Genomic DNA, 21704 nt, shown 5'->3' with positions numbered 1-21704 from the left:
CACCCCGCCCCAGGACCTGGGCCCCACTCAGCCCACAGACCGAGCCCCTCACCCATCCTTCGACAGCTGATGGCGGAAGAAGTCATTGGCCGCCAGCTTGATGGCCTTCTCAGGGGTGACCAGGGTCAGGTTCACCGCAGCTCCTGGGAGGCATCGGGGGTCAGATGGGGTCAGGGGGGTGGACACGCTCGGAGGCCGGCCGGGAAGCTCTGGGCCAGCACTTGCCTCCTGGTTGGCAAAGCCCCACCCAGTTGCTCCCTGGCACTGCCTCTGCCCTCTCACCCACATTTGGGCGGGTGTGTGCCAGGTGGGCGGGAAGCGGGTAGGATAGGGGCCGCGCTGGCACCTCCTCCCTTCCTCCCTCCACCTCCATCTGTCTGTAGAGTCTGGCAAGAACAGGCCCACCCTGTGCCAAGGTCAGACCCCAGCCGTGTGGGCCTCCCTAGGCCTCCCTCCCAGGAGATAGAAAGCTCTGAGATGGCAGGGCTGGGCAGGCTGCATAGGTGGATGGCTGGAGGAGAGCTCTGTACTCAGGCCCCACGGCATCCTCAGGCAAATCCAGGCTCTGATAGCTCTCTAAGCGGCTTTGCACGATGCCCCTCCCCTTCCCAGTCTCCAGCGAGGCAGGGGAGCGCAGTCCTACCATGCGCCAGGTCCCCTGCCAAGGCCGCAGGGGATGCCACCCAGGCCAGCCCCACCCCAAGCCTCACCCCGGTACATGCCGAAGTAGCCCTCGGAGCGGATGGTCTTGACGAGGCAGTCGGACCTGCGGCGGGCGAGGGGCAGGGTGAGTGGGGCTGGGGGCCAGGCAGCCAGGCCTCCCTGCCCAGCCAGGGGTGCCCAGCAGTGCCCTGCCCTGGTCTGGCCGGGGTCCCCCGCAGCTCCCCTTCATCATGCGGGGGTGCAGAGTTGAGGGAGCCGTGTCTCTCACTGCTGCCCACCCCGGGCACACTCACATGCTTGTGTACATGCGCTGGCCATTCTGCTGGTTCTGCAGCCTCGTCTTGGCCAGGTCGATGGGGAACACGCAGGTGACCCCGATCAGCCCAGCGATACCGCCATTGATGAGCTTGGCTGGCAGGCTGCGTGTGCAAGGGCAGCGTCAGGACCCTTCCCCCCACCTAGGCCAGGGTAGGGTCCGGGTGGGGAAGGGGCGTGGGTGGAGTCTGACCTGATCTGTTTATCAGCCATTTAACTGAGCACGCCCAGGCAGGAGCAGGAGAGGTGGCCGCCAGATGGTGGTGGAGGAGGTGATGGAGAACGGGAGGGGAGGGCGGGAGGGGGAGGAGGCCCTGGGGTCTGAGTTTCAAGGTGTCAGTCACCACTTGTCCTGGAGGGAGAGAGGAGAGGAATCAGGAGGGTGGGGCCCTCCAGGGAAGAAGCCCCCTCCCTTTGCCCCTGGCTGGAGCCAACCTTGTCCTGGGGATGCGCAGGGGAGCGGGGAGGAGGTGCCGGCCACCTGGACCCATCCCTGGGGCCACCTGGTTTCCCCTAATGCCCTCCCCAGTGTCCTCCCAGAGCCCCACACATGCTCAGTACGCACACACTCACGCGCACATGCACACAGGGCAAGCTCCGGCTTTTAAAGGGCCAGGCACCACCTCTGGGGCAGTGGCATCCCGACCCTAGACTGGACTGTGGTGGTTGCCCCCCCCCCCCAGCCTTGAGCAGAGGCAGCTGGCCCCTGCCCTCTTCAGGATCAGGGCAGGCGTCCCCTCCCTGATGCCCCAGAATCCTCCAACTGCCCAGATGGGCTTCACCAGCCCAGGGACAGCTCCTGCCTCCCAGCAGGGCAGCCCCACTCGCCGCAGAGAAGCACCTACCCACGCCCAGTCTGCCGTCCACCCTCCTCTCCGCCCCCCCACGGTCTCACTCCCAGACACCAGGACACAGTGACCAGGACCTGGGGAAGCCGCAGCGGTGTGTGGCATGGGAAGGCATGGACGATGGCTGCCCGAGGCACCCTGGGTTGGTACCCATCTGCTCCAGGCTGAGGGGCCTTACCCATTAGCCAGCCTCAGCCCCCATTCCCCATGGGGGACAGTCATAAAAACTGCACTGTGGGGCTCCCCGCAGCCCCTCAGAGGTCAGCTGGGGTGTGGGGGCTGGCTCCCACCCAGGGCTGCCACCAGGGGCACACGGCCAGCTCACACCCTCGGCCCTCAGAGAGCTTGTGACCTTCACCTCCATTCTGCCCCCTGCCTCCCCAGCCAGACGCCCACGCTGGGTCCTGCTCACCCCAAGGTGCACACAACTCCTCCACCGCTCCAGCAAGCCGGCTCACCAGGGAGATAAGGCCCCAGCCAGGCAGGGGAGGAGGCGAGGGGCCCAGGGATTGGCCAAGGGGTGGGGCGGGGCGGGCCTGGGGGAGGCGACTTTCTCTTTCACTTCAGGCAAACTGGGGATCCCTGCAGCTTCGGGAGAAGGAAAAATCTGGGGTGAGACAGCTTCTGGGAGGCAGGGGACAGAGGGAGTCTGGCGGGCTAACCCTGAAGGCCGGGCCTCAAACCCACACCGGTGGGTTCCTGTCTGCAGCCTGTGGGCCAAGCCAGCATCTGTCTGGGCCCTGGCATACCAAGGCAGGCCCTCTGTGTGCACCTGCCCGTGCACCCTCTTGGCTGGGGGGCCTCTGTTGGGCCAGATGCACACAGTGACCCTCTTGCTGGTACTCCAGAAAGGGCAGCGATGGGCAGGGATGGGTGCCTGCGTCTCCGAGGGAGGCTGCCATGCACAGGCTGCTCACCTGGCAGGTCCAAAGGGCACGGAGCTGGCACTGCTGGCACCCTGTCCTCAATCCTCCCACCAGCATAACAAGGTCCCGGTGGGAGGCCTGCTTCTCCCCGCCCAGCGCCCAGCGGGGGTGAAGGCCTGACCTCTGAACCTCAGCCTGAAATCCCTCCCCGCCCCACCCTCCCGCTGTAAGTAAGCCACATCCAATCCCAGAGGTTGTCTCTACCCTGGGCAGTCACCAGGACCCCTCCTCCCCAGACCCCGTCTCCTCCTGCCTGGGATGAGGGACAGGACACAGGAGCGGGGCGGCCCTGAGGTCCCCGGCACTCCGGGTAGTAAGCGAGCATCAGAGCGGGCCGGCGGCCCGAGGGGCTCTGCTGGGGCTAGCCAGCGGGCGCCCTGGACTGGGCCCTCCTCCACCTTCACTCCCGGGCTCCACCCCTATGCACACAGCTGTCAGGGGCCTCCTGCACTCTCCAGGTTGCCATAGAAACCTGGCCACCCAGCCAGGCCACTGAGGCCCTAGGGCCAGGTCCGCCTGGCCGTCCCAGCCTTCCCCAGTCAGGTAAACTGAGCCACAGGTGGGCCGGGAGAGGGCAGGAAAGCACACAAAGGCTGCCCACAGGACCAATGCGCTCTGTGCCCGCTCTGGGACTCCCCGAGAGAGCTCGAGGCAGCCCCTCCCATCCCAAGCCAGGCTCGGGGCAGACGTCCAGAGTCCGGGCCGGCCGCCGGCTCCCAGCTCAGCCCCCCAGTCCCTCCCTCCAGGGCAAGCGCTTTCAGTTCTGCTGGCTGGAAGGGGTCTGCAAGGGCGAGGCACCGCATCCAGGAACAAAGGGAGAGCGAGCGCGGGCTGCCGCTAGGTCCCAGCCGGGCACAGGCCCCGCGTGCCCGTCTGGGCTCAGCCGGCCTTGCGGTCCCCCATCCAGGGATCGGACTCCGGCCGCGTCTGTGCTCCTGTCTGCGCCCAGCACGGCCGGGTGGGTACCACGTGTGTGCCCCGCAGCCTGGCCTCCAGCCCCAGGATGCCTCTCCGCGGGGACACGTGTGCGCAGGGAGCGCGCCCGGCAGACCGGGGCCGAGCACGGCCTCCCACACCCGGCGACAGCGGCTCGGAGCATCTGCCAGTCCAGGCCCCCCAGAGCCGCCGTCCCGGCACCCAGCACCTCCCCGGCCGCCGCGGCACCCCCGGGCCCCGCCGCGCTCGGGTGGGCGACGCGGAGCCGCCGGGTGGGCACTCACCGAGCTCGGCCGCCGCCGCCGCGCTCGCCTCCCCGCGGTGCCGCGCCGGCCTCTACCTAGGCGGGGAGGCGCGTCCGCTCGGCGCGCGCGTGCTCCGCCCCCGGCCCCGGCCCTCCGCGGGCTCCGGCTCCCCCTCCCGGCCGGCGCGGCCACTGCGCCCAGCCGGGCCACGACCCGCCCCCTGGCGAGCCCCTTCCCTGGTCTGAGCAGGTGGCGAGGACAGCGTGGATGGGGGGGGCGTCCGCGGCACAGTAGGCGCACAGTGGACTGAGCTGCCTAAGCTCCGGGACGGGAGACACACAAGCCTGTCCAGCTGGAGACTTTGTATCCACCCCTGCAGCCGCTACTTTGTAGAGCCAGCTTCTCTCCCAGCCAGGGAGGATCTGGACCCGCAGGAGACTCGGGCGTAGGGTGGGGAGGGGAGCGTGGGGAGGGGAGCGGGGGCAGCGGCTGGGCCTCAGATCACCTGGCCACCCCTGCCCTCCAACTGCCCTGCCGCCTCACAAATACACCAAGCTGAGAGGATGGGTGAACAGCTCAGATTTGTTGCACAGGGGCACCGTCCACACACGAGGGAGGCCGAGTGGACTCTGCCAGTCCACAGGGGCAGGGCAGACAGGCAGGTGGGGCTAGGCCTGGGCAGGTTCTGCGGGCTGAGCCGCTGAAGCGCCTGGCACAGCTGCGGCCTCGGGGACCAGGCCCGTGCGCCGGATGCTGTCCTGGTACTTGTGGTGGCCGAGTTCCAGGACAGCCCGCACCTCTTCAGCCACATCCTGCCGGTCACTCTGCTCCAGGGCCTGCACCAGAAGCGCCACCGCCCCTGGCTGCCCAGCCTGGCGCTCGGCCCAGGAGAAGAGCATGTGGCGGATCTGCCCGTCCAGGTCGTCCCTTGGAGGAGAAGGCAGACAGTGATGGAGGCCTCCTGCCCAGGGCACCTGGGAGCTCACTCCCTTGCAAGGGGTTCCTGGCCCTTGGCCCAGGCGTGGCCAAACCCTTCCTTCCCAACCTGGTGCCCACTGCCCACCTCCCTGGAACAGACTTCTGCCAGTGGCCAGCATGGCCCCCAGGGGAGCCAGGGCCTGGCCCGAGTCTGCGTGGCTGAGAAGATGCTCACCGGAACTCATGCCGGATGCGCTGCAGCTCGCGATAGGGCATGCCCAGGTGCAGGGCCACTGCTGGCCAGTCGGGACCCAGGCGGCTGGCCACACTGAGCAGGTTGCTCTGCGTCAAGAAGCCGGTCTCAGCATCACCCAGGTTCAGGGGTGCCAGGGAGAGGCCAGTGCCCGGCCTGCGCCCCTCAGCCAGCCGAAGTCTCTGTTGGGAGGAATGGCCGTGAGCCCCCATCCCTCCCTAACGCCCCGGGTCACCCAGGACCGCCCCTCCCCTGCCTCAGCTCCCCACCGCACCGGGAGCTTGATGGGCAGAGTGGCCATCCAGAGGGTATCCATGCCCTTCCTAAGCCGGGCGGCCTCCGCCTCCTGGGGCACCTCCACAGGCACCGAGCCCCGGTAGAAGGACACCTGAGGAGGCAGGCGCGCTTTAGCTCTTGTCTCTGCCCCTGAGGCTGGGAGCCCTGCCCCGCTGGCCCACCTGGCCTCGCACGGCCTGAGCCTCCCGGTCCAGCGTGGTGGTGATGTACACCTCCTTCACATTCTTCAGGTGTGAGTAGAAGACAAAGCAGATCCTGCCCTCCACGCAATCTGGGCGGTCTGGGGGAGGGGCGGGCTCAGCAGGGGACGGGGTGGGGTGGGAGACCAGCCGCTCTGGGGCAGGGAAGCCTACCAGCATCCACGTTGATGCCTCGCTCAAAGGCGGCAAAGAACTTCTCGCCCTCGAACATCTCAACCGTGTCGGAGGGCTCGGGGCCGCGGTAGCGCTCCTGCAGCCGCTGCAGGGTGGCCTCCACCTGCAGGGCACCCACCTGGCTTGGAGCCAAAGCCCGTGCGCCCAGGCCTCCAGCTCACGTGCGGCCACCCCTGCTGCCCACCTTGCTCCGGGGCAGGCACTGCAGCAGGACCTGCTCGGGGTCCCGGCGCCTCTGCAGCGCAATGAGGTTTACTCGGTGCAGTCGCAGCCGCTCCCAGGCCTTCTTCGCCAGGCCCCCCACGCATGTCTTGGTGGTATACCAGAGCCAGTACCTGGAGGAGTCGGCGGCAAGGTGAGCCGTGCAGGCAGACCTCAGGAGGGGCTGAGAAAGCCAGGCAGGTACTGACCAGGAGAAGTGTGTGACCTGGAAGCGTGCGTACAGGTGGGTGAGCTCCAGGACCACCTGGGTGGTGATGTCATCCCAGGAGGCTGCAGGAGGGGCTCGGTACAGCAGGTGCAGGCGGGAACGGTCCAGACTGAAGCCTAGACGGAGGGCAGCAGGCTGAGGGCCCTGGCTGTGTGGCCCCCAGCACCATCCCTTCCACCCGACGTGATGCCCAGGGATGTGGCGTGGTGGCCTCACCTGTGACACCAGGGGGCAGAGGCAGCTGCACCGTGACTGGTCTGAGGAAGCTGGAGGAGCTGCTCTGGGAGAGGCACAGCAGGGGGCTCGCCGCGGCCTCGGGCTCCTCCAGGAGAGCGCGCAGCTCTCGGCCGGCCATGCGCACCACCTGGACAGACAGGCGGCCTGAGCGCCTGCCTGTGTGGCCGCCTGAGTGCCCGTGTGCCCCATCTGCCACCCTGGTGCTGCCTCCGCTACCTGCATGGAGACGCGACGCGGCTCCTCCGTGGCGCCTGGTGGAAAGGTGACCTTGACTCCAGGATGGCCGGAGGAGCACAGCAGCGTCCCCTCTGCTGGCACCAGGCAGGCGTTGGAGACAGGGCGCAAAACCACCAGGAACCAGGAGAAGTGGGGCACCTGGCACCGAGCCCAGAGCCGCTGGGACGGGAGGGATAGAGGCACGCAGGTCACAGGGCCGGTCACAGCGAGGCGTGGACAGAAGTGCACTGGCCGCGCCCTGCCTCCCTCGCCCGCAGGCCTGGCAGCCCCACCTTGGGAGCCTCTTCCTCCAGGTGGGTCTCCAGGTCACTCCAGCTGTTGCCTCTGCGGGTCCTGACCACCACCTCCCAACAGCGACGGGTCCGCGGGGGCACGAAGAGCAGCCACAAGCCCACGTCCTAGGAGGCAGCAGAGGTGTGAGGGCGGGGCCAGCCTGCAGCTCCCAGGCTGTGCCCCCAGCCCCAGCCATGCCTGGTGGAAGGCCACCCCATGTGGCCGCAGCTCCAGGACACCACTGAGCAGTGAGTCGTGAGGACCCAGGGAGATGAGGTCTGGTTCTGGCAGCCATAGTCGGTAGTGGATGGTGACGGGGACAGTGGTGGCCCCTGCGGGGAACTGCATGCGGACACCACCGGCCAGGGTCACAGAGCAGCCTTGTGGGGTCACAGGGAAGCTGAGTGAGGAAAGGGAGGGTCAAGGTCAGCCAAAGGGGGCAGGGGTGAGGAGCAGCGAGGGGGCAGATCTGGCCTCCCCTTCGCACCCCATACCTGTCCACATCTGAGGTCAGGAAGAGTCTAGGCATTTCTGGAACTTGGGACGTGCCTGACAGAGACAGACCGTGCTGGATGGCGGTGGTGCCTGCGCCCTCCCGCGGGCCCGGCCCTCCCTCTCCTCACCAAGCTTACCTGGAGAACTGGGGGCGTCTGGCAAAGCCTCACCCAGGGGGTTCCCCTGCAGGCGCACAAAGGGGGCGCCTAGGAGCTCAGGGGGTAGGTCCCGGAGCTGATTGTCCCTGAGGTCTAGCCGAGTGAGCCGCGGGAGGTGGGCCAGGCCAGCAGGCACAGAGGTCAGCGCGTTGCTGTGCAGAACAAGGAGCTGCAGGGACCGCAGCCCCACTGCAGGCAGGTGCGAGTTGGGGCTGGCAGAGTCCTCTCAGGGCCACCCAGGCCCTGGGCGCCAGGCACTCATGCTGCAGCCTCCAGGGAGAGCTGTTTAAGCCTCCCCAAGGCTGAATATGGCTGCATGGCAAGCCCTGGGGTCAGGGAGGAGGGAGGGTAGCCCCGGAGAGGGAAAATGCTCCAAGGTGGCCAGCCCACGGTGCAGGTGCCCCTATGGGGGAGGAAGGGGCCAGAGCCCAGGGAGGAGTAGGGGCCTGGGCAGGGGCTGAGGTGCTCCTACAGGCAGGTAACCCAGGGCGCCCAGTGGCTACTCACCAAGGGAGTCCGGGAGGCTCTGCAGGCGGTTGGAGGCCAGATTGAGCTCACGGAGGCTGCTCAGGCCGCCAATCTCGGGGGGCAGAGTGTCCAGAAGGTTCCTTGAGAGATCGAGGCGCTGCAGGGTGGACAGGGCCCCCAGCGCTCTGGGCAGTCTGTGCAGGCGGTTGTGTGTCACAGTGAGGAAGGTGAGGGCGGTAAGGGCGCTCAGGGTCTCAGGCAGCTCTGCGAGGCGGTTGTCAGAGAGCAGGAGCGCGTCCAGGCCACGCAGGCGCAGGACGCAGGCTGGCAGTGTCTCCAGGCTGTTGAAGCTCAAGTCCAGGTGGGCCAGGCGGGCCAGGCCACTCAGGCTGGTGGGCAGTGTGGTCAGCGTGCCCTGGAGGCAGGCGCCCAGAGCACCTCGACTGTGCCCTCCTGGAAGTGAGGAGGCAGGTGTGACCCTCAGAGGCAGGGCCACAGCTTGGCCCTGCCAGCCAGAGGGAGACATGGGAGAGGCAGAGGCAGGGGCTGCTCCTGCTGGCGGGTGAGTCACCGTGGCCTCCAACAGGAGGTGTCTGCCACTGGGGCCTGGGGAGACCCCCACCGGGCAGCTCCAGGCCCAGCCAGCCCATGCTGGGAGGATGGTGATGGAGCTGAGGACGGGGACCAGGAGGCAGGGCGGGCGGGGCTCCAGTGGGGAGCAGGAATGAGACTGGAGCTGGGTCAGGACTGCCTCTGGGAACAGCTAACACAGGGTCGGGGCAGTGACCAAGACACTTACCTTTGAGGACCAAGGAGCGGAGGCGCAGCCGGCCCCACGGCACCTGGGCCAAGGTGGCTGCTAGCAGCTGCGGGTCCTCGTGGGTGCTCAGCCGCAAGAACTCCACCTGCAGCAGCAGCTGTGGGGGCCGCTGGGCGCACAGCTGCAGCAGCCAGTAGCAGCCCTTGGGGTACAGGTCCAGGTTCAGCCGATTGCCGGCCAGGAGGGGCGGTGGCCCCGGCCCTGCGCCCACAGCCTCTGCAGCAGGTCCTGCAGTATCTTCTGCAGCCGCCGCAGCCTCCTCTGGCTCCAGCCCCTCCGACGCGGTAGCCATCACCCACCAATGGTCCTTGGGGGCCAGACATGTCCCAGCACGCCAGGCAGGCCTGCTCAGACAGGGCCCGAGGAGGCTGCAGAGGCAGGGGGAGGAGTGGGGAGTGAGGAGGAGTGGGAGCTGTGCCCTCCTCCCAACTGGCACAGGCCCTTGAGCCCCCATCTGGCCCACAGAACCCAGGGTCTGGCTGGGCAGGGTGGGGGGCCCAGGGCTAGGAGGGGCGCCAGGCAGGGGGACCCCAGAGCACAGCCGCACGGGGAGGGCTGCCTCAGTCTCCTCTCTGAAATCTGGCCACACGGTCCCTAGACCCATCGGGGCCTGGGCCTGGCCCCTGCTCGGGGTTAAGCGCCCCCTCGGCTCTCATACCCCTTGGATCTGGGAGCGCAGACCCTCCTTCACAGGGGGCGGGGTGGCTGTGCCAAAGACCAGCGCACAGTGTGAGGCGACGGGGACTCAGCGTCCTGGGGATGAGACCCCACTTCCCGCCGTGGGCTCCAGTTCACACCTCGGTCCGATAGGGAGAGCGGGGCAGCCCTGCCTGGCCCGGCGCGATCCGCAGCACCCCGCCGCCCTCGGCGCTGCACTCCCGGCGGCTGCCCGCCCAGCTTCCCGCCCGCGCGCTTCCGGCGGCCCGCGACAGAGGGCCGCCCCCTCCGGCCCCGCCCGGCCGGCCTCCCTCCGGTGCAGGGCCACCGCCAGTCCCGCCCACCCCGCTGCCCGCGACCCCGCTGCGGTCCGCGGCAATCTGGCCGTCCCGCCGCCCTGCGGGGCCGCCGGCGTCCGCGGGAAACCCGCCTTTTCAGAGGTTCTTGGCGCCCAGTCGGGCTTTAGGGCTGTGCCTTCCTGGCCCAAGTAGAACCCAGGCCAGGGTCTGGGGGGGCTTTGGGGACCAGTCGCAGCTGCTGCGGCACACCCATCCCTTACTAGAATCCAGATCCAAAGCTGCCCGTTTACAGCCAGCCCTAAAGACCTCCTTCTCTGGCCCTGCGGAGAGGAGACCCTCCTGGATTTATGGGCATTACTGGGGCCAGTTCCCCAGGCATTGAGCTTCCTGGCACTGCCTCCTCGAATCCTCCAGTCAATTCATCTCACAGGGAGGAAAAGGAGGCTCTGAGCAGCGGCGTGGTGCTGCTCACCTGTAATCCCAGTGCTTGGGAGGCTGAGACAAGAGGACCACAGGTTTGAGGACAGCCTTAGCAAATTAATGAGACCCTGTTTCAAAACTAAAAATAGAAGAAAAAACAAGGGCTCAGCCTGGTGTGGTGGTGCACACTTGTAATCCTAGTACTTGGGAGGCTGGGACAGGAGGAGGATCGTGCAGGTTCAAAGCCAGCCTCAGCTACTTAGTGAGACCCTGTTGCCAAATAAAAAATATAAATAGGTCTGGGAGTATAGCCTAGAGATAGAAGACCCCTGGGTTCCATCCTGAGTACCACCATAAAAAGGGGGGGGGGGGGCTCGTGTAGCTGAGCTGTCAAGTACGGAAGGCAACACTCACCAGGTCCTCACCAGAGAACTTCACAGCAGATGGGCCTCCTCCACAAACCGCGACCCCACTGATGGTCAGTCACCCGCGGCCTCACTCAGCAGTCCAGCAAGCAGGTCCGGGTCTGGAAATGAGCAAACTAAAGCTTCTTTTCCTGCCCGTCCTCCAGGCTAGGTGTGCGGTGTGCGCCTCTTCCCCTCAGCCGACCGGTCCGGAGGGCGGCAAACTGGCCAGGGCCCTCTTTGCACCCCCAGCCCTTCCTCTCATTCTGCTTGTTTTGTGTGGTGTGGCTGAGAATTAAACTCAGGGACACAGCTGCCTCTGAGCTACACCCCCAGCCCTGTTTTTTATTTTATTTATTTATTTTTTGCCACTGGGGATGGAACCCAGGGGCATTCTACCTCTGAGCCCTATTTTATTTTTTATTTGGAAACAGAGACTTGCTAAATTGCTGAGGCTGGTTTTGAACCTGAGATCCTTCTGTCTCAGCCTCCCAAGTAAGAGGATTACAGGCACATGTCACGGCGCCCAGCTTCTCATTCAGTTTCCACATACCTGCCAAAGGCAGAGTTGTTTTATTTCGTATTTTGGTACTGGGGATGGAACCCCGGGGCATTCTACTTCCAAGCTACACCCCCAGCCCTATTTTCTATTCTTTTTTTTTTTTTTTTTTTGGTGGTACTGGGGTTCCTGGAAACCCTTCTACCTCCGGGCTACACTCCCAGACCTATTTTTATACTTTTTTATTTGGAAACAGGGTCTCTTAAGCCAGCTCTATTTTTTATTTTGAAACAAGACCTCACTGAGTTGCAAAGGGCCTCATTAAGTACCTGAGGCTGTTACCGAACCCTAATCCTCCAGTCTCAGCTTCCCAAATGCTGAGATAACAAGCTTGCACCACCACGCCCCACAGTCAAAGGCAGAGTTAGAAAAAACCAAACTGGACCAGGGCATGGTGGCACACGCTTGTAATCCCAATACTTGAGACAGAAGGATTGCAGTTCGCAGTCCAAGCTACTGTAAAACCCTGTTTCAAAATAAAGAATAAAAAGTAGGGCTGGGGTGTAGCTTGAAGGTAGAATGTCCCTGGGTTCCACCTCCAGTGCCACAAAAATAAATAAAGAATAAAAAATAGAACAGAGCTTGGTGGCGCACGCTGGTAATCCCAGCATTTGGGAGGCGAAGACCAGAGCTTAGTGAGGTCGAATGCCCCTGGGTTCCATCCCCAATATCGCAAAAAGATAAAAAACAGGGCTGGGGGTGTAGATCAGAGTAGAATACCTCTGGGTTTAATCACCAGTCCAAAAAATAAAAAAGGGAATACAAACTGTGAAAACATTATGCCAAATAATAAAAAAATTCACAAAAAAAGACTGCATAATTCTGCTTAAGTAGAGTACTCAAAAGCATAGAATCAAAATGTATTCCATTGGGAGGCACCTGGGGAGTTGAACGGGCAGTTTCAGTTCACGGTGTGGGGTCAGAGTTTAGAGATCCATACCTGCAGAACCGGGCGAATGCACCTTTTGTTTCTTGGTGGTACAGGGACTTAAACTCGGGCGTTCTGGCTGAGTTACCCCCGCCCCAATCCTATTCTGTTATTATTTTTGATATTGCAGAATGAACTCAGGGCATCCTACCTCCCAACCATACACCCAGCCTTCTTATTTTTATTTATTTTTTTGGTGCTCAGAATTGACCCCAGTACCCCACCTTGGCGCTATCCCCCAAACACCCTTTTTTTGGTTCTGGGGACAGAACTGGGGGCATTCTACCTCTGAGCTCCGGCCTAAGTAGCTGAGGCTGGCCGTGAACCACGATCCTCCAATCTTAGCCTCCTGAATGCTGGGATTACAAGCATGAACAACCACACCAGGCTTTTTTATTTTTTAAATTAAATTAAATTATTTATTTATTTTTGTGGTACTAGAGGTGGAACCCAGGGGCTTTCTACCTCCAGGCTACACTCCTAGACCTATTTTTTATATTTTATTTGGAAACAGGGTCTCACTAAGTTGCCGAGAGTCTCACTAAGTAGCTGAGGCTGGCTTCGAACCTGCACAATCCTCCTGTCTCAGCCTCCCAAGCGCAGGGATTACAAGCGTGCGCCACTACGCCCGACCAGGCTTTTTTATTTTGAAATGGGGTCTCACTAAATTGCTGAGGGCCTCATTAAATTAAGACTGTCCAAGAATCTGAGCTATTGCAGTCAGAGATTTTCAAGTACTGAGATTGTAGGTGTGCACCACCGCACCTAAATGTGCTGTACTTAATGCCGTTGTTTGTTTGTTTGTTTCTTTCTGTACTGGGGATAGAACCCAGGGGCTTTTCTACCTCCAGGCCAAAAAAAAGGGAAAAAAAAACTACTAGCCCATTGCTGTTGTAACACTGATATGATACCAATACAAAATTTAAAGGCTGGGGTCCCGAAAAGGGGTCAGCGTTCCATTTATGGGCTCTCCAGCTGCTTTTTGCTACTCTTCTCTATTTTCTACATTATTTATTTATTTTTGCAGTACTGGGGATGAAACCCAGGGGCATTCTACCTTCAAGCTACATACACCCCTAACCCTACCCTATTTTTTATTTTTATTTTGAAACAGGGTCTCACTGAGTTGCAAAGGGCCTAAGTAGTTGAGGATGGCTACGAACCCTGTTTCATCCTCCCGAATACTGGGATTACAAGAGTGCTCTACCACGCCGGCTATTTCCTTCTTATTTGTAATAAAGATTTGTTAAAGCTGAACTGAGCTGCCTACTAATCTGTTTGTTTTTTGTGAGTCTGGGAGTGGAACCCAGGGACATTCGACCTCTGAGCTACACCCACTGCTCTATTTTTTATTCTTTATTTTGACTTGCGGAGGGCCTAGGTAGGCTAGACCAGATCCTCTGGTCTCAGCCTCCTGAATGCTGGGATTACAAGCGTGTGCCACCACGCCTGGCCTGCCTATTATTTTTATTTATTTATTTATTTATTTATTTATTTATTTATTTATTTATTTTTGCGGTACTGGAAATGGAACCCAGGGGCATTCTACCTTCGAGTTACACCCCCAGCCCTATTTTTCTTTTTTTATTCTTTATTTTGAAACAGGGTACTACTAAGTTGCTGAGCGCCTCATTAAGTAGCTGAGGCTGTCCCTGATCCCAGATCCTCCTGTCTCTGCCTCTCAAATGTTGGGATTACAACTGTGTGTCATTACGCCTGGCTAGTGTTTCCTATTCAACAAACTTTAGGTGACTAAGAAAAAGATCCCACAGCACCAATTAAACCGTAAGAGAAGTACAGCTCAGAGAGAATGCCTCTGGGTTCCACCTTGGGTTCAACCTTGTGTACCACAAAAGGGAGTGGGGGTTTGGGGTGAAGCTCGGAGGTAGAGCGCCCCCAGGTCCAATCCCGAGTACATTAAAAAACCACCACCAGCACCGTGCCAGGTCCCGGTTTAACCATCGTCTCCTCTTTGTCATTCACTGCTAAACCCCTAAAATGCTAAGCAGGCTTCCCTACTTCACCCCTGCCTCGTGACTTCAGCCAGAAAGCCCTGTCCAACCTTCCTCTTCTACGGAAGGATGAGGCGAAGCTGGGGGACGAGGCCGGGCTCGCACGCCGGCGCGTGATGCGCGCAGCAGGGCTGCGCTGTAGCTGGAAAGCGCCTGCCGCCCCCAGGCTGTCCTGCCTGCTGCCTCCTCTGGCCCACGTGCAGAGCCGCCCTTTCTCATCTTTCAGCTCAGAGTCGCCGCCGCCGGGTGAAAGCCTGCACATCTGGGCTTCCTAGACCTCCTCAACGCTCTCACCGGGCTGCTTCCCGGTCCCGCTCTGCGGGCCAGGGTCGCGCCTGTTCCCTTGCAGGACCCCTGAGACGCGAGCGGCTGGCGTCGCCACGTGGCCGCCGGCCTCGCCTGGGGGTCGGGACTCCGCCTCGGCCCGGGCCACCTGACCCACGGCCGGCCGCGGCGGCTGCGCCCGAGGGGCCAACCCGCCCCGCGGAAGCCCACGGCCTCCTCGAGAACCCACGTGCGCTGCGCAGCCCGGCGGACGGCCCGCACTTCCGGCAGCGGTGCACCATGGGCCTCGAAGTTCGCCGGCAACGCCGACGTGGCCGCGCTGCATGCTGGGAATCGTAGGCGCCGCGCGGCATGCTGGGAACCGTAGGCGCCGCGCGGCACTGGGAGTGCTGTGTGACGAAGGGAGCCCCGGCTCCCTTTGGGCCGCCCCGCGGATTTCGGGAAACACTCGACCCAGGATATTCGCGCACTTGGCCCCGGAACAGCCCGTAGCTGGCGGCGGCGGCGGCGGCCTCCGTGGGGACGGGACACCGTCGCCTCCGCGCCGTCATCGACCGCGCGCCCGTGACGTCACTCGAAGGCGCCCGGAGACCGGAGGCTTCTGGGTAGCGGTTTACCCCCGCCCCCCGCGCCGGCGCCTTCCTTTCGCTCCCCGCCGCCGCCGAGGTCGCACGCGTGAGGCCTGTTCCTCGCTGCCGCCGAGTGAGTGCCGGCCGGGCGGCCCGGGCGCGGATGGGAGCGGGCTGCGGCGGAGGAGGGCGGCGCGGGCGGCGGGCTTCCCCGGGGCGGGCGCCGGGGCGGCCACGCGGGGCGGCCGCGGGCGGGCGGGCGGGCTGGCGGGCGGCCTCCGGGTAACGCCGCGCCCCGTCCGCCCGCCGCAGCATGCGCTACGTGGCTTCCTACCTGCTGGCCGCCCTCGGGGGCAACGCGTCCCCCAGCGCCAAGGACATCAAGAAGATCCTGGACAGCGTGGGCATCGAGGCGGACGACGATCGGCTGAACAAGGTACTGCCCCCGGCCCGCCGGCGCGTCGGGGCCTGGTGGAGGGCAGGTGGAGGCCGCCCGCGTGCTCATCCTTGAGTAGTGTTTCGAGAGTCTAAAGACCAGGCGCGGTAGTGAGTGGGAAGTAAGGCCGTGGTCATCGTGGCTCAAAGCTTAGTTAAGCGGACCAGGTGTGCAATTTTTCCCCCTTTCTTGGCTGCTGGGGCTCTAACCCAGGGATTCCTGCCTGTGAGCCAGGTGCGTTTTTGAGCTGTACTCCCAGCCAAGAAAGGCAATTTTACTGGCACACTGCATCAAGGAAGTTTTTGCAGTACTGTTGGTTGGGACCAGGGATGTTTTATCTCTGAAAATCCTTGTCTTATTTTAGCTGTACTGTGCGTAGAGCCCAGGGGTATGCTACCTTGAGCAACACCCCCAGCCCCATTTTCTTCTTTTTTCTTTTTTGCCGTACTGGGGATAGAACCCCGTGGGGCATTGTACCTCCAATCACACCTCCAGCCATATTTTTTAGTCTTTTTTTCCTTTGAAACAGGGTCTCATAATTTGTGAAGGGCCTCACTAAGTAGTTGAGGCTGTCCACGAACTATGATCCTTCCGTCTCAGCCTCCCAAATACTGAAATTACAAATATTTGCCACCATGCTGGCTTCCCCAGCTGTTTTTTTATTCTATATTTTGAAACAGGGTCTTACTGAGTAGCTGGTGCTGGCTGGGAATCTGCAGTTCTCCAGTCCCCACTTCCCCAAGTACTGGGATTACAAGGGTGTGTCACCATTCCTGCTTCCCACAGCCCTCTTTATTTATTTATTTATTTGCAGTACTGGGGGTGGAACCCAGGGGCATTCTACCTCCGAGCTACACCCTCTAGCCCTATTTTTATTTTGAAACAGGGTCCAGCTGAGCTGCAAAGGACCTCACTAAGTAGCTGAGGCTATGCACAAACCGTGATCCTCCTGTCTGAGCCTCCCCAAATGCTGGGATTACAAGCTTACGCCACCATGCCTGCTCGCAACTCCCTTTTTGCGGTGGGGTTTTCTATGTTACCCAGACTGGTGCCCCGGAATGACAAGCATGTGCTAGTGCACCTGCTAATCTAATTTACTTGTTTGTAGTATCAGCGGTTGAACTAAGACATTTTACCTCTGAGCTTTACTCTTAGTCATGGGTGGGTGGGTGGGTGTGAGAGGGAGAGGGAGGGAGACTGACTGGCCGACTTTGGTAATGGAACCCAGGGCTTTCTACCTCAGGATACACTCCCAAACTTTTTTTTTTTCCTTCTTCTTCAGGTATGGGTATGGAACCCAGGGGCATTTGACCTCCGAGCTACAGCCCCTGCCCTGTTTTTTATTCTTTATTTTGAAACAGGGGTCTCACTGAGTTGCGGAGGCTCTCAGTTGCTGAGAGCCTCACCCTCACTTGAGTAGCTGAGGCTGGCTTCGAACCTGCGCGGATTTCCTGTCTCAGCCTCCCAAGTAGTGGGATTACAGGCATGCACCACGTCCAAGTGCTGCCCTGTTTTTTGTTAAATTTATTTATATTTTTGTGGGATTGGGCTTCCTGCAAGGCCTTCTACCTCCGGGCTACACTCCCAGACCTATTTTATACTCTATTTAGAAACAGGTTCTCTTGAACCTGCACGATCCTCCTGTCTCTGCCTCCCAAGTGCGGAGATTGCAAGCGTGTACCGCCATGCCCGGCTATTTTTTATTCTTTATCTGGAAACACGTCTCCCGGATTTGCAAAAGGCCTCAGTAAATTGCTGAGGGTGCCAGTGCAAAGTGGTCCTCCTGCCTCACAAGTGCAGGGATTACAGCATGCACAAGCATGCCTGGCTCCTGCCCTTTTTTTTTTTTTTTTTTTTTAAAGTCTGGGGTGGTGGCACACTCTTGTAATCCCCGCGCTTGGGAGGCTGAGACAGGAGGATCGCACAGGTTCAAAACCAGCCTCCATCCTCAGCTACTTGGGCTCTTAGCAGCTTGGTGAGACCTTATTTCCAATTTGGAATGGTATCCCAGAGGTACAAAGCTTCTAGGGTTCCATACCCAGCACCACAAAAAAGAGTCTTGCTAAGTTGCTCAGAGTGGCCTTCAACTTGTTAATTTTCTACTTTGGATCCTCAGTTAAGGTTTTTTTTGTGTTTTTGTACCTCTGAGCTACACCCCCAGTTCACAGATAGCCTTAACTACTTGAGGCCCTCTGCAACTTAATGAGACCCCGTTTCAAAATAAAGAATAGGAAATGGAGATCCGGGCATGCTAGCGCACGCTTGTAATCCCCGCGCTTGGGAGGCTGAGACAGGAGGATCGCGCAGGTTCAAAGCCAGCCTCAGCTACTGAGTGAGGCTCTCAGCAACTTAGTGAGACCCTGTTTCCAAATAAAGTACAAAATGGGTCTGGGAGTATAGCCCAGAAGTAGCCTCTGGCTTCCACCCCCAGTACTGCAAAAAGACCTGGAGGTCAGCCAGGCCTGTGATCAGTACATGGAGGGCTGAGACACACGGATCTCAAGTTCAAAGCCAGTCTAAGCAATTTGATGAGGCTGTCCGCATCCTAGAAGAAATAAAACCAGTCTAGGGGTGTGGCTCGGGAGTAGAATGCCTCTAGGTTCAACCCCCAGTACCAAGAACAGTAAACACAAAACAAAGTAAAAGCTGGGCGGAGCATGGTGGCACACTTGGCAATCCCAGCATTTGGGAGGCCGAGACAGGAGGATCATGATTCACAGACAGCCTTGGCTACTTAGTGGGTCCCTCCACAACTTAGCCCATTTCAAAACACAGAATACAAAATGCTGGAGGTGTAGCTCGGAGGTAAAATGCACCTGAGTTCCATCCCCAGTACTGCAAAAATAGTAGTTGGAGTTAGGAGACGCCGTTACTCGGCACCCGCGGCGGCAGTTGGCCTCCAGTTTGAGCGCTGTGGTGGAGCGCCGCCCTGCCCTCTGCAGGAGAGCTCCGCCTTGGCTGACTTCTGCCTTGCTTGCTGCTCTAGGTCATCAGTGAGCTGAACGGGAAGAACATCGAGGACGTCATCGCTCAGGGTGAGTCTCGGGCGGCGCTCCCCGTGCTACGTCCATCCTAATCCCTGCTGGCCAGCCTGTGGCCAGCCAGGTTTCGCTTGTGGACCAGAGCATCCTAGAAGCTGACCCAAGTAAAGAGTGAGGCCTCCGTGGGCTCACGTCGGGGTGCTTCTGGACACTCGGAGCGGCCTGTCTCTGCCCCTTCCCAGGCTGTGTGAAGCTTTCTGCTCTTGTGTGTAGTGCTCACTGACCCCTTTTTTTTTTTTCTTTTTTTTTTCCCTCTTTTTTGGGGGGGGTCTGGGTCTGGAACCCAGGGGCATTCAACCTTCGAGTTACATCTCCTGCCCTATTTTCTTTTATTCTTTATTTGGAAACAGGGTCTCACTAAGTTGCGAAGTGCCTAAGTAGCTGAGGCTGCGTAAACCACAATCCTCCTGTCTCAGCCTCCAAGATGCTGGGATTACAAGCGTGCGTCATCCCACCTGGCTTGTTCACTGCTTTCTGTAAAGGGATTGGGAGCAGGAACTCAAGAGTTCCAGTGGCTGTCATGTTCCTCCCCCTTTTCAGAACTGGTGATTGAACCCAGGGGCATATTACCTCTGAACTATACCCCCTGGCCTTTACTATTATCCTTTTTTTGTGTGTGTGGTACTAGGGGTGGAACCCAGAGGCTTCCTACCTCCGGGTTATATTCTCAGACCTATTCTATGTTTATATTTTATTTGGAAACAGGGTCTCACTAAGTTGTTGAAAGCCTCATGAAGTAGCTGAGGCTGGATTTGAACCTGTGAGATCCTCCTGTCTCAGCCTCCCAAGCACGGGGATTACAAACCATCACGCCCGTCCTATTTATTATTCCTTATTTTCAACCAGGGTCTCACAAAGAAGAGGCGGGTCTTCAAACTGCAGTCCACTGTGTCTGCCTCCCAAGCACTGGAATTAAACATGTGTGCCAGATGTGGTGGCACATGTAATCCCAGTGCTTGGGAGGCTGAGACAGGATCGTGCAGGTTTGAAGCCAGCCTCAGCTACTTAGTGAGACCCTATTTCCAAATAAAGTATAAAATAGGTCTGTGAATATAGCCCGGAGGTAGAAAGCCTCTGGGTTCCTTCTGCCGCAGCACCCAAAAAAACTTGTGTGCCAGCATGCCTGGCTCCCAGCTTTATGTTTTGCTAATCTGGGGATAGAACCCCAGGGGCATTCAACCTCTGAGCTACACCCCCTTCCCTGTTTTTTATTCTTTATATTGAAAAGGGGGCTAAGTTGCAGCGAGCCTAAGTAGCTGAGGCTGTCTTTGAGCCAGGATCCTCGTCTCAGCCTCTGGAATGCTAGGGTTACAAGCGTGCGTCACCACGCCCGGCTTATTTTTTGTTTTTGTAGCAAGGTCTTGGTGAGGTCCTGAGGGTCTTACTGTTTTGTTTGTTTGTTTGTTTGTTTTTTTGGTGGTACTGGGGTTCCTGGAAGCCCTTCTACCTCTGGGCTACACTCCCAGACCTATTTTTATATTTTTATTTGGAAACAGGGTCTCCTAAGCCAGCGCACAGCTGGCTTCGAACCTGTGCGATCCTCCTGTCTCTGCCTCCTAAGCGCGGGGATTACAAGCGTGCGCCACCACGCCCGGCCAGGCTTACTGTATTGTCATCCTTTACTCCGTGATCCTCCTGTCTCGGGCTCTCAAGTCTGGGATCCCAGGCCAGTGCCACTGCGCGCAGCCTCGCCACAGGCTTCCGCGCCCTTTATTTAGGCCGATGGCTTTCTGGTGACAGCAGGCTGGTTGGAGTTGAGTTGTTGCGGGAGCCGTCCCATCCCTCTGCACGTGACAAGCTGGGACAGCAGGCTCCCTGTGCAGTTGTAAACATGTTTGTTCCCTTGTCTCCTGGGTGGGGCTGTTGTGGCCCTGATTCCTAGAAACTGTTCTTGGAGGATAGGGTACTTCCTTGGTAGGTTAGGGTATAGGGGAAGCAAAGTTCCCGAACATGTAGTAGGGCCCTGCCTCTTGTCTTGAAGAACAGCAGCCTGCTTACTGGTGCTGTTAGTTGGGCACGCTGCCCAGCTGTGCCTGCTGAAACCTACCTCCCCAGGACACTCGCCCTCGGGGAAGTGTTTCTGGCTGGGCACCTGCTCACCCTCTGCTTCCTGCAGGCATCGGCAAGCTTGCCAGCGTACCAGCGGGTGGGGCTGTGGCTGTCTCTGCTGCCCCCGGCTCTGCAGCACCTGCTGCTGGCTCTGCCCCCGCCGCAGGTAAGTGGGGGCCTGGGGGTGGCCAGGGGGCCTCCTGATGGGAAAGGGGGATTCAACTCACCCTGTTCTTCCTTCTCACAGCAGAGGAGAAGAAAGATGACAAGAAGGAGGAATCTGAGGAGTCTGATGATGACATGGGATTTGGCCTTTTTGACTAAATTCTAACTCCCCTAAATAAAGCCTTTTTACATGTCTTGAATGGTGGTGTGTATCAGGCACATTGCACTGCACTCCTGTACAGCCTGACTCCCTCTGCGACTGGGTGGGTGGGGCTGGGTAACAAGGGACAAGCTCAGTGTGGCCCCGGAGGGAGCTCTGGGGAGACCTCAGAAACATGGCGCACGCCTATGTTCCTAGTTCTTGGAAGCTGAGGCAGGGAGATCACAGGTTTGAGGCCTTCCTTGGCAATTTAGCAAGGCCCTCAGAAACTTACACCCTGTTTCAAAACAAAAATAGGGCTAGGGTGTAGCCCTGGGTTCATTGCCAAGTGCCTTCCCACGCACACCACACAGGAAGCTGAACTGGCAGAGGGTTCAGGTGGCCTGGGCTCTGCTGTGGGCCTGGCCTGGCCCAGGGTGCTTCCATTCCCCCGAGCCCCTGACTGCGGGCCTCTGCTGGGCAGTTTAGGCCTGCTTCCCCTGGCTGGTGAGGGCCGTGGGGTGGCCTGTGGGCAGAGCACCATTGGTCATCCTGTCCTTTTGGTATGACCCTGCTGTCCCTCCTTGCCCTCTGCCCACCAGGGCAGGAAACTGCAGTCTTAGGACTGCCATGTTCAGGGGAGGAGTGGAGTGAGTGATAGGCTGGGGGCTGAGACCCGCAGGCCAGTCCTGGGGCAGGGTGGTGGGTGTGGGAGGCCAGGACCCGCAGGCCTGTGCGTGGGTCGTGCTTGGGTGTTCTGTGGTACCTGGGATGGAGCCCAGGGCCTTCCATTTGCTAGGCTAGCACTGTACCGCTGACCTACATCCATCCTCACGATACAGGGTCTG

At 60.0% G+C, this 21704-nt stretch overlaps 2 protein-coding genes across 2 annotated transcripts; one reads left to right on the top strand and one right to left on the bottom strand.

Moving 5' to 3' along the window:
- Positions 1 to 4601: 4601 nt before the first annotated feature.
- PIDD1 (p53-induced death domain protein 1) lies at positions 4602 to 9185 on the bottom strand (the record flags this gene model as incomplete). Its single annotated transcript, XM_080693948.1, has 14 exons — positions 4602 to 4860; positions 5087 to 5286; positions 5379 to 5492; positions 5563 to 5681; positions 5755 to 5878; positions 5960 to 6321; positions 6422 to 6569; positions 6659 to 6838; positions 6952 to 7077; positions 7151 to 7352; positions 7447 to 7501; positions 7585 to 7794; positions 8113 to 8526; positions 8873 to 9185. 14 exons carry the CDS (start codon positions 9183 to 9185, stop codon positions 4602 to 4604), a joined length of 2826 nt encoding a protein of 941 aa, XP_080550074.1.
- A 5920-nt stretch (positions 9186 to 15105) lies between these two features.
- Positions 15106 to 20907, top strand: RPLP2 (ribosomal protein lateral stalk subunit P2). The gene is made up of 5 exons (XM_080703798.1): positions 15106 to 15159; positions 15339 to 15462; positions 18449 to 18497; positions 20620 to 20718; positions 20800 to 20907. Exons 2-5 carry the CDS (start codon positions 15340 to 15342, stop codon positions 20874 to 20876), a joined length of 348 nt encoding a protein of 115 aa, XP_080559924.1. The 5' UTR covers positions 15106 to 15159; position 15339; the 3' UTR covers positions 20877 to 20907.
- The last annotated feature ends 797 nt before the right edge of the window (positions 20908 to 21704 follow it).

Source organism: Muscardinus avellanarius (genome assembly GCF_963383645.1).
Source record: "Muscardinus avellanarius genome assembly, chromosome: 1".
In the NCBI taxonomy this organism is placed as follows: domain Eukaryota; kingdom Metazoa; phylum Chordata; class Mammalia; order Rodentia; family Gliridae; genus Muscardinus; species Muscardinus avellanarius.
The sequence above is the reverse complement of the archived record's forward strand: the minus strand, read 5'-3'. Positions and strand labels throughout refer to the sequence as shown.

What these genes read in the sequence shown, in the direction of transcription:
- RPLP2 (XM_080703798.1), top strand. Translation starts at nt 15,340, where the DNA reads ATGCGCTACGTGGCTTCCTACCTGCTGGCCGCCCTCGGGGGCAACGCG. An exon ending in ACGACGATCGGCTGAACAAG is followed by an intron (nt 15,463 to 18,448) that starts GTACTGCCCCCG and finishes TTGCTGCTCTAG; the next exon opens with GTCATCAGTGAGCTGAACGG. An exon ending in TGGCTCTGCCCCCGCCGCAG is followed by an intron (nt 20,719 to 20,799) that starts GTAAGTGGGGGC and finishes TCCTTCTCACAG; the next exon opens with CAGAGGAGAAGAAAGATGAC.